Below are 15,014 nucleotides of genomic sequence, written 5' to 3'. Positions count from 1 at the left end.
CAAAAGTCAAGAAGTAGCAGTCCAGATCAAAAATGATTGCTGGAAAGAATGTAAAATTAAGTTGGTTAATTGATGTTAGTGGGTCCATGAATAGCTTAGCAACATTCATTTTGGTTAATTTGTGTGAAGAGTAAACAGTAAAAGTCGTTTGTGCTGACCTCAATTAGAAAAGTCATGCCTCTTGTTAGTATGGGAAATCCAGTATAGGTCCGTAAATTACACAGCTTTCCTGATCTGTCAGTTATATAACAGATCCAATCAGTAAAAGTCATTATGAGTTTACCTTTTACCCAAATACATTTTATTGAACATGCCCAAATTTGAAAAAAAGGGCAGGCCAGGCTGCTCAGATTTGATAAAAGTTTACACAAATCCACACAGGTAAGTTAGTGGTAGAACCAAATGCTAGGAGAAAGATGACCTCGCTAAGATATCTCAAAACTCCATTTCAAGAGCTGTGATCTAAAACTTGAGGTTAAACTATACAACTGAAGCAGTTATTTCTTCTTGAGCTGATTCTGTAACCACTACTTTGTGCTTAGAAGGTGAAATTTAAAACAGCAGTGGATGGTTTTCAGATTTACTGTTTAGGGACCTGAGAGGTGACTTTCAGAGATTGCAGCTGAAAAGCTGGTCTTCGTTCTCACCTCTTCGTTGCCTTCTCTTGTGATGGATGGGAGACAGCAATACAGATGAAATCATAACAGCAAAATGCCTGGGAATTTAAAAAGATACTGCAAATATGTCACATCATGGTCGCTTTGGATTTCACTTTTTAATTTATTTATCAGGTTCATGTGACTTGCTCTAAGTGTGGTCAGACATGCAAATATTTGCTTTCTGGGTAATTTGCCATAATGACTTTGAGGCATTTTTGTGTAACAGTGGTGACATTGTTTTGCACTGGCAGAAAGCAACCTCTTGTCAGATGTCTGCCAAGGTCTAGCTGTCATTGGGCATATGATTAAGATATAGGTGCTCATAGAGTTTTTTAGCCTGGGTTTTGGTGTGACAGACTGCTATGGATATGGTTTAGCACAACACCTAAGATTTTGTGACAAACCTGTCTGGCTCTTAATATTATTTTCCCACTGGGTCATAGAACTAAAAGTGTGTTATCTTCTGAAGTAATATTGACCACTCATTCTTTTGGTTCTGATTGGAAAGTACTAGATCATTGGCAGTGTTTGGAGAGATCATACATGGGAAGTAGTTCACTGGAAATTCTGTTTTTGCAGCTATTGATAACTTCTGCGTTGAACATTTAAATTTGTTCAGTCAGAAAAAAGGAAATTTCAGCATCAGAAGATAGAGTTTATATTCATCTCTCCTTTGTGTATATTTGTTCAGTACAGAGTTTCAGCAGTGGGATTTGGGGACCACCATAAGATATATTTTAGGGAGCCCTATGATAGGTATATAGACATTATATTCAATAAGCAGAACATTTCTCTATGGGAGAAAGAATGGAAAATTTCCCTGGGATGAAAAACAGATAAGAAGATGAATATAGTTAATTGAGTTCTTAGCCTGTTACTTTCTTGGTAAGTATAGCGAGTTTGTTCTTTTCTCTCCCTCCCTCCCTCCCCTTTGTACGCCCTCCTTCCTTCTTTTCTCTGCCTCCCTCTCTCTCTCTCTCTCTCTCTCTCTCTCTCATTTTCTTTCTTTTTCTTTTCCAGGAAAACTCATCCCAAACATATAGTGATTAATTTCTAATATATAATATGGGAATAGATGATGCAGAAGTCTAGGTCTGGACTCTAACAAGCAGCTTAAAACTATTTGGAAGAGAAGCTATGAACTCAAAACAAAAATGATAAGACTAATAGTCAAATACTTTTCTATACACATAAAGATTTACAGGGCCTACCTGTGCGAGATGAAGTAGTCCAGAATGGTCCGTAACAAGGCCTTGACTTTTATCATGGCTGACTTCTTCAGCCTACTCTATGTTTCCTGTGTTCCTTTTGTGGTAACAAAATTTATATGATTTCAAAGATAATATGACATGGAAACTATCTTGATTATTTTTTGTAAAGCTGAGAGGAGTATTTTCAAAATATTAAAAGTTTGAAAAAAATGACAAATGAATCAAAATGTTTGCCCCTCCGTGGCACCCTCGTGGGTAATGGCTAATCGTACCTAGTTTATTAAACAGCAAAGCCTCCACACGAAGTTCAAGTGAGTCTTTCTGACTGGTGTGTTTCTGATGCCTGTTAGATGCTAAGAAAATGGTTAATTGTTTTCTGTACATGATAATGAAAAAAATTAGTGTATGCAAGCCCCATGGTTGCCCGTTGGTTTCTGCAATTGCTTAGCTTTTACGCTAAACAAGTGAGGTTATTAACAGATTTGATACTCTCTGTGAGTAGGGAGACAGAGGGGAATCAAAGGATTGCAAGGAATGCATTGAATAACGCACATTTCTCATGTGTGCAGACATTTTACGGGGCAAGCACTGGACCCGCGTGTGAGCCGGCTGTTTGCATAGTGAAAAACCACACAACACCGCCCCCTCCCCTGGCTACGGCCCCCCATTGATATGCATAGCTGGCCTGGTAGGTGTAAAAATAGCCTGGCAAGGCCTGAGCTGGAAATGGTCACGGAGAGCAGCCCGCAGTTGCTGGGGTTTTGAGTTCTCTTTGACACCAGCCAGCCGGCAGATGGGGAGGCCTGAGAGGGTGCATGCTGGGGAACACAGCCCAGCAGCTCAGGTGCATCTGGATGAGTCGTCCATGGTCGTGTCTCCCTGGGAGACCTGGTTAGAGCGTCGAGGGCAAGCCCGGGCTCACAGGCTGCAGAGAGTAGAGCTGTGATGGGAAACACAGCTCTGTGTACCTCTTGCCACGTAGATAAGAGTGTCAGAGCCCAGGGACGCATGCAGGAGTTGGGCAAAACTCCAGACTCGTACGGCGGTGACGGTGAGGACATCAGAGAACCTGAGGCTCTGGTAAGCTGCAGTCTGCACAGGAGCGGAAGGGAGGATGTTGATGTGGGAATCATCATGGAGCGCCTGGGTCAGATCGCTGACAGAACTGAGGGGGCTCAAACCGTCTGACTTCCCGGCCCAGGCTGTGTCTCCTTGCAGCTCCTGCACTACCGTGTGCAGGTGGCTCCTCACTTGTCTGGCCGTGGAGTAACATTCGTGGGTGGGGAATGTCACTGTCTCTTTAACTGGGTGTTTTGTCCTGACCTGAATGTACATATTATCATTTCATAAAGTGGCTTTCTGTACTATTGCACCAGTTCATATCCAGGTTGCCAAATTCTTTTGCTTATTTATATATTCACAGGTAGTCCGTTTTCCACCAGATCACAGAGCTTCCGTTCTAGCTCTTTATAAAGGTATTTTACTTCTAATACTTGCCTGACTGCATTAAGGGCCTTTAAATATCATTCTGATTATGATAATAATCGTTAATGAAAAGTCTTAAAAGTTGACCAATCAAGAATTTAAGTTGACTTTTAGATTTAATAATTCTGTGGCATGATGTGTTCCTTAAAATGAGTACAAAGGCTTACTGTGTTTTTTAAACATGTTGACCAGGACTCTTTCTGATGTACTTTATTTTCATACTTGCTGGAGGATTGAGTTTATTTTTCATTGCTCAGATCCAGGAAGTTGAACTTGTTGCAAGTTATTTATTTCAAACTGAGACCACGATGCTAAGACAGGTGGGATTCCAGAGAAAGAAAAGCCAAGGGCTGTGCACTTGTCCTGTTCTTGCCTGGGGTTTCCAGGAGTGACAAGAGTTGGCAAGGCTTGGAAGGTGGCCCACTGCTCTCCTGGGCTTTGACTGGGATGAATTTCACAGTTGAAATTGTCAGACCACACTGAAACCCACTCGTGGAGCTTGTCAGTACAAACTACATGCAGAGTACTGTGTGCAGCTGGCGGAGAGGAGGAGAAGGCACTGGAGTGGAAAAGGGCCAAACGTCCAGGATGTAAAGAAGGAACTGGAAAGGTGAAAGAGAGTCAGTCTCTCTGGGGAGGAGAAGCCACTGCCTTAGCAACCCTGTTTTTCTGTTTCTGGATCACAGTTTAAATTACTCACATCCACCAGGAGATCCTCTGAGGGTATCTCATCAGAATCCCTTCTAATGTCTCTGAACTGAAGGGACAGAGTGGAATGAGTAATCTGTGTTTATATAGTACTGTTCCAGTGTATAAATTCTGCCATTATAGTACATCTAGGTATCTGTATAATTGCCTGTTACAGTATATAAATATATTCTCTAAGAACTAATTTCCTTGCTTAAAAGGAAGTTTGTGTTCATATTTTTTTAGGAAGTTAGGATTTAGACAATTTTTAAAAAATGTTTGTTAATAATCCCTCCAGTATTTTCAAGTTGCATACGTGTACAGTGGACCCTTGACTTACGAACTAGATTGATCCCAAGGGCTGGTTATAACTCAATTTGGTTGTAAGTCAGTATAGTGGAGATCTAGATGTTTACCTGGGTACACGCTATAGATAACAAAAGGCAGATGAATCTTCCATTAACTTAATTAACCTAAATTGTTTGTATGTCAGGCCAGTCATAACTTGAGGGTCCATTGTATTCCATTACTTTACCTTTTAAAAATCATTTAGAAAAATGGGTGGTGAGAAAAGGAAAATGTTTTAAAAATTAAATATAAAAGTTTATTTTTAAAAGTAGAGAATGGAAGTGGTGGTATCTTGATTAGTAGAATAGTTCTTTTCATTAAAAAGAGCACATGAAATATGATCTTGGGGTCCAAGGGCTCAGTGGCAATACCATTGCCTTGTTAAAATCCTTCTATCTATAGCAATATAGGAACTTGCTCTTAAAAATATATAATCTGATTTCTCTGAATTAATTAACAAACATACAGGCAGTTTGTCGTTGAATAAACTGTTCAACCAAAGATTTTACAAACTGGAATATAGTGTGGGTGTGTTACCTGATGCATGGCAGATATGGAAATAGAGCTGGTTTCCACTTTGTGAGAGCAATGTTCTGCTCCGAATTCCTCCATTTTGGCATATGGGACTGAGGGTTAATGTTTAACTTAGTACCAAAGAGGAATTAAGCAAAATGATTGTTTTTGTATAGCTTAAGTTTCTCGAACTTAAGAAATCAATCGTGTCTAATTACTTTTACATTGGTACTATTTACTTGAAGTCACTCAACTTTAAGCCATCCAGACATTGCTTAACGGATGCTTTCAAGCATTCACAGTAGTCAGAATTAATAACAAATAATGATTAAGAGCTCCATAACTTTATTTTGTCCTAATTAATTTTATTGGTACATTTAAGGTGTATAGTGTAATGACACTCATCCTTGGAAATTTGCCCCTTTACATAATCCATCTTGGTTCTTATTTTTTTGTCTGTTCCCCTGCCCTTCTTTCAACTCCTGCACCCTCCCTGTCTACAAAGACTTTGTTTCCTTTTTTCCTTTTTCTCACGTTAATCCCCTTTTTATCTTTCTTTTCCCCTGCCCCTGCCCCTCCCACTTACCCTTTGCCCCTTTTCTTCCTATTTCCCATTATCTGTTATACCTTTTAGTCCTTATCCATAACTTTAATAATAATTTTTTTGGGAGGGAAAAAACAGAAACATCGAGTTTTGGCTTCTCCTTTTTCCATCTGGAAATAAACATAGATTAGATTTATAGAACTTGTTGTATTGTTGGCCCCAAAGTTTCAAGTAAATAAAATTTCATTCTTTATAATGAAAACTTTAAGAACTAAAGCTACTGAGCTTTATGCAAGTTGGTACTTCATTCTTTTCTATAAGTTTTAAACTTTTGAATTCTCTGACTTTATTTGTATAGGTAAATGATAGCAGAGAGGAACATATGAATAAGAAATTGTATTAGAAATAAGTAAATAAAAGTAATTTCTGCTTGAACAATATTACTGAATCTCCACTATCAACTTTTATGTAAAGGCTTTAAGAAAAGTAAACCAAATTGGACCAGAATAATTTGCATATGTGTTATATAACTAAGCTCAGGATTTATGTGAAAACAATTATAGAAATGAAACTTGAGTATTATTTTGACAAAATGGCAAAATTTAAGTGAGAGAGAGGAAAAAGAAATAGGAGCAAACGTTAAAATTCTTTGGCTAGAAAAATCATACTATATTTTTAATGTCTGTATTTTACACTGTAATGTTTAAATCCAGACTAACATCTATCAAGTTCTGTTACAGGACAGAGAAGGAATGTTCTAGAACATGTGCTGTACAGAACAAAACGGCTGTAAACAATACATAAACAATGGGTCTGGCTTTATGTCCATGGTTACTAAATCTTTCTATTACTAAATTTTCAATTGCTAACTGTTTAAATTAAGCTGTTTTGTGATGATTACTATTTTTCTAGTTTGTAAAGAAATTAAATAATGAGTTACCATGTCTATTAACTTAACAAAGATAAAATATAACATTATAATCTCGGAATTGTTCTAATTATTTGGAAAGCAACTTGGAAATATATTGTAAATTTGCATACAATTTTTGTTTCTTGCTTTACCATCATCTCAACGGGGAGGTGTTTGCATGGAGAAAAGAAGGGCAAACCCATGCCCCCATGACTCCAAAGAACTGGGCTGGCCTGGACTCGGTCCACCCATCACAAGTACCCCAAGGCCATTTCTTCCTCATTCCAGCCCTCAAGGGCTCTCCAGAGAGCCTGCGGCAGACTTCTTATTCTAAACCCACTGAGAAATGTCTCTTTCTGAATGAGAGGGTAATTCATCTGCATACTCCGGGTTTTCCTCTGCCTCTTCACATTAATTCTTAAAGCACTCAGAGATGTGCTGTTACCACAGTAGGTTTGGCAGCTTGGAAAATGAGGAAATGTTTAGGGCAGGAGAGAGTCAAGAATAGAACTGCTGTTTTAACGTTTTGGTTTAGAGTATGTCCCGGTAATTCCTGTCTGAGACCCATTTCCATTCTCATATGTGCAGACGGCTCCTATGCAGACTGTAATTTTACTTGAGAGAGAAGCTGTGGCCCGAGTCTTAGGGGAGTTCTGTGTGGGACCTGAGTTAGCGTGACCTCGCGGGTCTAAGTATGTGGTGTGGTTGCAACGTACTCAGAATACTCCTCCTTACTTATCCCGTAGTTCTTGCCACTTTCTGGAGCAGTTCTGGAGTTCTCCTTCCTAACCGGCGTTAACTGTGCTATCCTGGCTGTCTTAGTGTCCTGAATACGATTCCAAATGACTCCCTGGGCAGTGATTCTTTGGGAGAGGATTCCTTGGGGAAGAGCTGGTAGTCACCAACACTCATCCTGAGAAGATAGTGGATGAGGACATAGTATAATGTTTTCATGAGCTGCCTTTTGTTGGGTGGTGCTTAGCAGCAGCACTTTATATTTTAAAATATATTTTATAAATATATTTTATATATTTTCATACCTGGTAAAGAAATGAAAGGAGACTTCTAGAACTGTTTCAGAAAGTAGAAGGAACAATGTGATAAGTGTGTTTGGAGCAAGGGAAATTGATAGCATTGTGTCTTTTATTGTAATACAATTTTAAGATATTAACATTCTGTATATTTCACTCACACCTCTTAGGCTCCAGAAAGATGGATTTTTAACTGTGCTGTAGTAGGGTACAATCTAGAAGAGCATCAGAAAACTACTTTAGTCTATTTTCTTTTTTTGGTTGTGGTATTATTTTAAATATATAAGCACACTCTGAGGGGCCAGGGATTTAGCTCAGTGGTGCCGTCACCTGCCTCACAAGCGCTAAGTCCCAATTTTGATCCCTGATAACAGAAAACAAAACAAATAAACATATATATGAGCACACTCTGTAGTTTTCTTGTATTGGTGTCGTGTACTTTTATTGTACTTTGTGTGTGTGTGCTACTGAGGGCTGAACTCAGGGCCTTTACACTGAGCTATATCCCCTGCTCTTTTTTTTATTTTTATTTTTTTTTTTGAACCACCGTCTCACTAAGTTGCTAAATTGCCCAGCGTAGGCTTGAACTTGCTCAGCCTCCCAGAGTGCTGGGATAACAGGCATCATACTTTCTTTAAAGTATCAGACTAATTTGTGTATCTCAAAGTAAGATAATAAATGAGATCCCTCATCACAGACATTACTTACATTAGCTTTTGTGACTGTTGCAGTATCATCCTTCTTATTAGTTTACTCTTAGAGATTTTTATTTTCTTGCTTCATTTATTCTATTTTTATTTTTTCCCATTAAGTTTCTTGGTACATTTAAAACAAACAATACAGTTACATTATCATCGGGATCTTGTATCTTTAGCTATAAATGTCTCTGGCTTCTCATTTTTTATGGCTGAGTAGTACTCCCATTATATACACACACACACACACACACACACACACACACACACACACACACACACACACACACATATATAAACACATCTTCTTTATCCAGTCTCCAGTTGATGGGTGCTAGGGCTGCTTCCAAGTTTTAGCTATCACAAACTGTGCCTCTATAAACATGGGAGAGCATATATCGCTGTGATATGATTCTTTTAATTCTTTTGGGAAGATACCCTGCAGGGAAATAGCTGGGTCAAATGGAACCTCTAATCCTAGTTGTTTGAGGTATCTCCATATTGATTTCCACAGTGGTTGCACCAGTCTGCACTCCCACCAACAGTGGAGAAGGGTTCCTTTCTCCCAACAACCCTGCCAGCATTTGTTATTGGTTGATTTCTTGATAGCAGCCATTCTTTCTGGGGTGAGGTGGAAACTCACTGTTGTTTTCATCTGCATCTCTTGAAAATCTGGTGATGTTGAACATTTTTTCATATATTGATTTGCTGCTTTTACTTGTTTGAGAAAATGCCTGTGTTTTTCAGATGCCCATTTTTAATTTGGTCTTTGTATTTGGGGGGTCTGATTTTTTGCGTTCTTTATATATTCCTGATAGTAGTCCTTTGTCTGAGGAGTTGCTTCATTTATTCTAGTAACTTTTCTGAATTGTACCAGAGAATTTCCTGTTCTTTATATCAGCTTTTTCATTATCCGAAAACCCTGTTTATTATTTTATATCATAAACAGTGAATCCTGTTGTTATTATAAAAAACAACACAGTACTTTTGTGTTAGGCTGATCCAAAAGGTAGAAAGTCAGTCAGTAACTAATTATTTAGCCAGGTGTAGTTACAGGGCTGGCCGTATGGTGACAGTCAGGCAAAGGTCCTCTGGTAGAGGGAGACAGATGTCAACACGCTTGAGGAGCAAAGGATGGCAGCAAGGTATGATAGGGAGCTATAGGTCAACCTTGTAGAAGATTGAATTTCATCTTTAAATGCTGTTTATCTTGTGAAAGAACTCAGAGTATGATGGCAGACTCCAGGGTTCCTAGCCCAGGCGTTGAAAAGATCTCTCCTCTCCTCCCCTCCCCTCCTGCTCCCTTCCGTTCCCTCCTTCCGCCTCTCTCTCTCATTGTCTCTCCTTCCCTCTCTTCCCTCTCATTACCTTCTTGGTAGAGGATGGATTATGATTGAAGCAAAAGAGGAAGACAAGAGACCAATTAACTGGTTCCAGAAACTTCTGAGGTGGACAATCTAGTTTTCTTTCCTTCTTTCTTTTTTTTTGTACTAGGGATTGAACCCAGACCTTGGGCTTGCAAAGCAGGTGGTGGCACCACTGAGCTAAATCCCCGGCCCTAGTTTTCTTTCTATTGAAGAAAATTGTTGGTGTTATGAAAGAGAAAATGAGGGTTTTAACTTATACAGCTGGATACAAACAAGATAATGCATAGTACTATTTGCAGAAATGGAGACAGGTATATATGTACGAACGAGAAAGAGGAGATTCCTTCTCTACCAAGCATAGCGGTATGTCAGGACTTAGACTTCTTCAGTTTTGAATACTAAAACTTAGAATAAAAGTCTTTGAATGGTATATTAAGCATTATTCTGTGAAACAGTTACATAGGAGGAAAATTTCTCTATATAGTTTTGATGATAAACTCTAGTAAGAACAAAGACTGTAATAAAAATCATTTTCTAAAGCATTTCAAAGACTATGAGATAACACAAAATATGTTTATGTAACTTTTGCATGATTTATTTAGAGGTAAAGATCGAAAGAAATTGAGATAAGTTTTCTGTTCCCTAGGAGCCTACAGCTTAGTTTTAGAAGCAAGACTTATCTGCACGTTATTAATGTACCATAGTGGAACCAGGCAGCTACAGGAGGGATGATATGGGTCCCTGTAGGATACCCAGGACAGGGTCGGGCGGTGCAGGTCTCCGTGTTCTGGAAAGGACTCCTGACGGAGGTCCCTGTAGGGTACCCAGGACCGGGTCAGGCGGTGCAGGTCTCCGTGTTCTGGAAAGGACTCCTGACATAGGTCCCTGTAGGGTACCCAGGACCGGGTCGGGCGGTGCAGGTCTCCGTGTTCTGGAAAGGACTCCTGACAGAGGTACCCGGCTGGAGCATCCGGGAGAGCTGTGCCACGTGCAGGTTGCAGTGCTTCCGTGCATTGCTGCCATGAGCTCATCACGCTGTCCCTCCTACCGATGCCATCCAGACCTCTTTCCCAGGATTCCTCAACCATCCCTTATCTCTCCAATAAGCAAACAATAGAATAATTCTCACACTTTCAGGGACTGGCTCATCCCCTAGTGCTGTAGCCAGCACCCACTGGAATTAATGGTGCCAGAGTGAGCTAGATGTTAAATATTTTCAATGTCCTGGCTACTAATGGAGAAGGTAGAATCTGAAGTGGACCTGGGAGGCAGACTGTTGAGTTCCCATTTGGAAGACAGAATACTTGTATATTCAGTAAGCATTTAATGAACCAGACACGGCCTAATGAGCAGTAAGACATGCAACCTTGGTTTGTAGGAGTATAGCTCAAAGATGGATCGAGCAGGAATCCTAATGTCATGTGGCAGTCTCCAGAGAAAGCATGAGGTATCATGGAGCACCTAAGAATGACAGCTCAGTCTAAAAGAATTAAAAAGGTTGAATCTTGGTGCATTCTGGGCAGATTACTGTCAGATTTGGAGTAGTGACCTTGGAATGATTGAGGGAGATTGTCTAAACTCCCATAGCTGTTATACCCAGGTTCAATTGGATGTGTCTTGAACCCGTGAAATTTGGGTGAAAAGCATGGAATCAGATTATCAAAAACTTCATAATCCATGATTTAGAACTAGGACTCTATCCTGGTAAAAGACCACTGATGAAAGGCTAGGTTTGGAGATTCAATTAAGTTATGGTTTTTCATATCATGAGATCCATTTTTTATGACATGCCTACCACCTAGCAGGTAGTTGGTAAATGTCTGTCAGAAACATGAATAAATTCATGACTAGGAAAACCCAAGGCAGCAAATCTAATCATGGTCATCTTCCAGCTGTGGATGACATGTCTCCAGATGAACTGGAGGGTAGAAAAGTGAAAAGGTGATGAAAGTACAAAAAATTTGTAAAATCATTTAAAGAACTTTGCATCTAAGAAGTATTTCTTAGGCCTTCTTCCAGGAAAGGAATGGCTCTTAGTGTAATTGCACATTTGCTGTTAGAAAATGTTAATGGTATAGATTGTATTTACGATAGAAAATAATAGATTTTTTGAATTGTAATTCATTCTCTGTATCAATTTGTTTAAAAGTGTAGTAGTTGCATTTTAAAAAAATTCATCAAAGACTGCATTCTAATAAGAGGTCTAATTATAAAGTAAACAATCGATATATAAAACATTCCTATTATATTTTTCTTACAAATTACGTCTAAACCAAGATGTATGCTTATTTGACCTGTGTAATGATTTTTAAAATAATATTTCTGCTATATTGGATGAGATTAGTCCCCGTGTACATAGTGTCTTCCTCAAGATCACTTGGATGGTGACAGATCTGACAATTCACTGTAGAGAGAGCTTTCTTCTCAGCCATATTTTGCTTTCTTCCCCTACACACATCTGCTGTGACTTAATCACTTTCAGGTGCTGTTTTGGATTTAGTGTCCCTTTAATTAAATTCATTATGCCACAAGAAATATCCATTTGTTTTCTGGTTTCTTTATTTTCATTTAAGGGTTTATATTTGAAATTCGGGACATATTATACCACATTTGATTGTCAACATTTTAGGTGTTTTATTTTTTATTTTTTATTTTTTAGTTTTTTTGAGACAGGGTCTCACTATGTAGTCGAGACTGACCTGGAACTCACTATGTAGCCCAGGCTGGTCTCAAACTCACAGTGATCCTCCTGCTTCAGCCTCCCGAGTGCTGGGATTACAGGTGTGCGCCACCACGCCCAGCTCTTGTTTGATTGTTTCAAAGCTTATATTAATATCATGTTTATGTGGCCTTATGTGACTATAGTAAAATGTTTCTGTATCTTTTTTTAATATTTGCTTCTGTCAGTCTGCTTTCTATCACTATTACAAAATACCTGAGAATAACAACTTAAAAGTAGAAAGATTTATTTTGGCTTACGGTTTCAAGGGGTTCAGTCCATGGCTGGCTGGCTCCATTACTTTTAAGCCTGTGGTGAGGCAGGTACATCATGGCAGAGAGAGCTGGTCACTGAAGGAAGCAGAGAGTGAGAAAAAGAGCCAAAGCAGAAGGGGCCAGGGACCAGGTATAGGCCTCTGTCACAGCCTTGTGACCCACGGTCTTTCCCTAGGCACCACCTCCTATTTCCATCACCTCCCAATGATGCCATCAAATTAGGACCTCATCAGTGATGAAGTAAGAGCCCTTGTGATCTAATCATTTCACAGTACCCATAAAATGGCCTTTGGGAGACATTTTAGACCCAAACCATAGCTGCTTAAAGAGGTAAAAATATCGCAAAGATTATCTCAAGCATAATTGTTTGAGCTAGTCAATTGTATCTAAGAGCTTTATGAGAGTCGGGTGTTTAATAATAGGAAATATATGTTGAAATTGTTTTTGATGAATTATTCGTGTTGCTGGTGTGTAGTTTATTTTGTATAAATTTTCTATTTTAATACATTTCTGGATTGTTGCCTTTTGAAGGAATTTGGAACATATTTACTAAGACATCTAGCAAGGTAGCAGTACATAGCAAAATTTGTGAAACTCTTTTTGAAAATTTGTAGTTAATGCATATAGATTTTTCCTCTAGTTACCAAAGGGGAAGATTATGTCCTAGGAATAAAAGATATTCAACAGTTTTCTATTTAGAAGATGTATGATTCACAAACTTGTCCACACATCTATATACATTCTTTTAAAAATGGTTGATGATAGTTAAATTCTTTTGCATTATTACATCATACATTTTGATGAACTATATGATTGTTGATGAGGTAGGGATAAGTGTAATTGGGGTAGCATAGTAAATACATAGGAAGGGTCCAGTTTGTCTTTGCTGTTGGCACCACTCAAACAGTGCTGTGTGAGTCATCACATCAAAAGAGTCACCAGGAATGGTTCGGAATGCTGTGGATTTCAGAGCCCCACAGCAGACCTCCTGAATTAGAATCTCAGGGATGGGAGACAAGAGTATTTATTTAATAAGATGAAGCACGATGTCCCTAAGTTACTAAAGTGTGACAGCCACTGCTTTATGTTGAGGAGGTTGACATTACTGAAGAGACACAATCCCTCACATTTTATTAAGGGTTTTCTGACCGGATTTGTTCAACTTGTTGCCAACACTCTTTAGTGGCAAGTAGACAGTATTGCTCAGGATTTGTGGGATCAGGGGATGTCTGCCAGCATTAGGCCCTCCTGCAGTTCTTCCCTCACCTTGTCACAAAGCATCAGTACTCTATCACAGTGGGTTTTAAACACAACATTTAGAATAAACTTAAATTCCACTTTCAAAAACTAATAATAACTGTCTACCTGTATAGGGTCTGTGTTTTCACTGCTTAACCTTGTCAACCTCTGTCAGATATCTGGGCACTGAAATATTATAGGGAGTTGTCATGAAAATGTCACCAAATTAAAGAAAATAGCATTTAATTACACTTTTGAACAGCCAGCTTGAACATCAAGATTGTTCAGAATGATCTGTTACTCCCTTAGAAATGGAGTCCAGTACAATATCCTGGCTGACTTCCACACTCCTAAAAGTCAGGCAGCACATGAGAGGTGGTTAGCAAAATTCTTATGGCCTCATTAAAAGTTCTTAGTGCATCAACTGTTAAAATAAAAACTCTAGGCAAGTTAAATTAATCAGAATTTATTTGAGCAAAGAACAATTTGTGAGTTAAACAGCACTCAGCACGAGAACCCTTTTCCGCAACATGATCAAGCAGTAGTCATAGACAGAAAAAGGAAGTCACCTGCAGAAACAGTTTGGTGGGTTGCTGCTTGACAGTTCCCTCGTTTGAGCGGCTGTGCTAATGCATTTGTGTATCTGGACAAGGCTGATGAGTCGCATCTTGCGATTGGCTGAAGCATAGCTACAGTACTGTGATTGGCTAATCAGCTGGCGATGAGAACAAACCCATTAATTTGCAGTTTATTTGCATACTAACTTAGGTTGCAGCTTGAAGTATAAAGTACCATGTGAAATATCAAATATTCAGTGTTCTATATTTTAAAAAATTGTATACCTGTTCAAAAATATCTGAAAAGTATTAAATATAAATTATTGTATACATACATGTCCCCTTCCTCCTTCATTCCTCTGCCTTTCTCTCTGTGTCTCTCTTTCTTCTTGTATAATATGTAAATATAGATTAAAGAACCAATAATGATTATATATACCCATTAATTAATTCTTTAAGGACGTAAGCAGCAATCCAGATGGACATGTTGATGCCATTCCTGTTTAGAATGTGACCACGCAGTCACAGCAGCGTGCCAGAGCCCAGCCATTGGCGTTGGCAGCCACATTATGGATGCTGGACTGCTTGCTAGTGATCCTGGGCTTAATCACTTGTTCTGGCACTGAGACCAGATCTTTTTTTTTTTTTCAGCTTTAATTGAGTTTATTGGTACATTTTAGGGATACAGTACAGTTACATTCATTGTTGGGATCTTGTACCTCTACATGACAGGTCTTGCTTCTCATTTTTTCCCCTTACCTCTGCCCTCCCTTC

The 15,014-nt window shown here is 38.9% G+C and overlaps 1 protein-coding gene across 50 annotated transcripts in view; it reads left to right on the top strand.

Moving 5' to 3' along the window:
- Positions 1 to 15,014, top strand: part of Ank2 (ankyrin 2) — a 442,295-nt gene that overhangs the window by 216,500 nt on the left and 210,781 nt on the right. Inside the window, exon 1 of one of the 50 annotated variants that reach the window (XM_033756199.1) lies at positions 2,646 to 2,950. The exons of the other annotated variants lie outside the window; for them this stretch is intronic. Coding sequence (XP_033612090.1) covers positions 2,816 to 2,950 — 135 coding nt within the window. The 5' untranslated portion in view covers positions 2,646 to 2,815. Of the gene's footprint in view, positions 1 to 2,645; positions 2,951 to 15,014 lie in introns of those variants that run through there. 50 annotated transcript variants of the gene reach the window in all.

This window comes from Fukomys damarensis, unplaced genomic scaffold (genome assembly GCF_012274545.1).
Source record: "Fukomys damarensis isolate Sample0158 unplaced genomic scaffold, DMR_v1.0_HiC HiC_scaffold_25, whole genome shotgun sequence".
Classification (NCBI taxonomy): Eukaryota; Metazoa; Chordata; class Mammalia; order Rodentia; family Bathyergidae; genus Fukomys; species Fukomys damarensis.
This window is presented reverse-complemented; position numbering and strand designations above follow the sequence as displayed.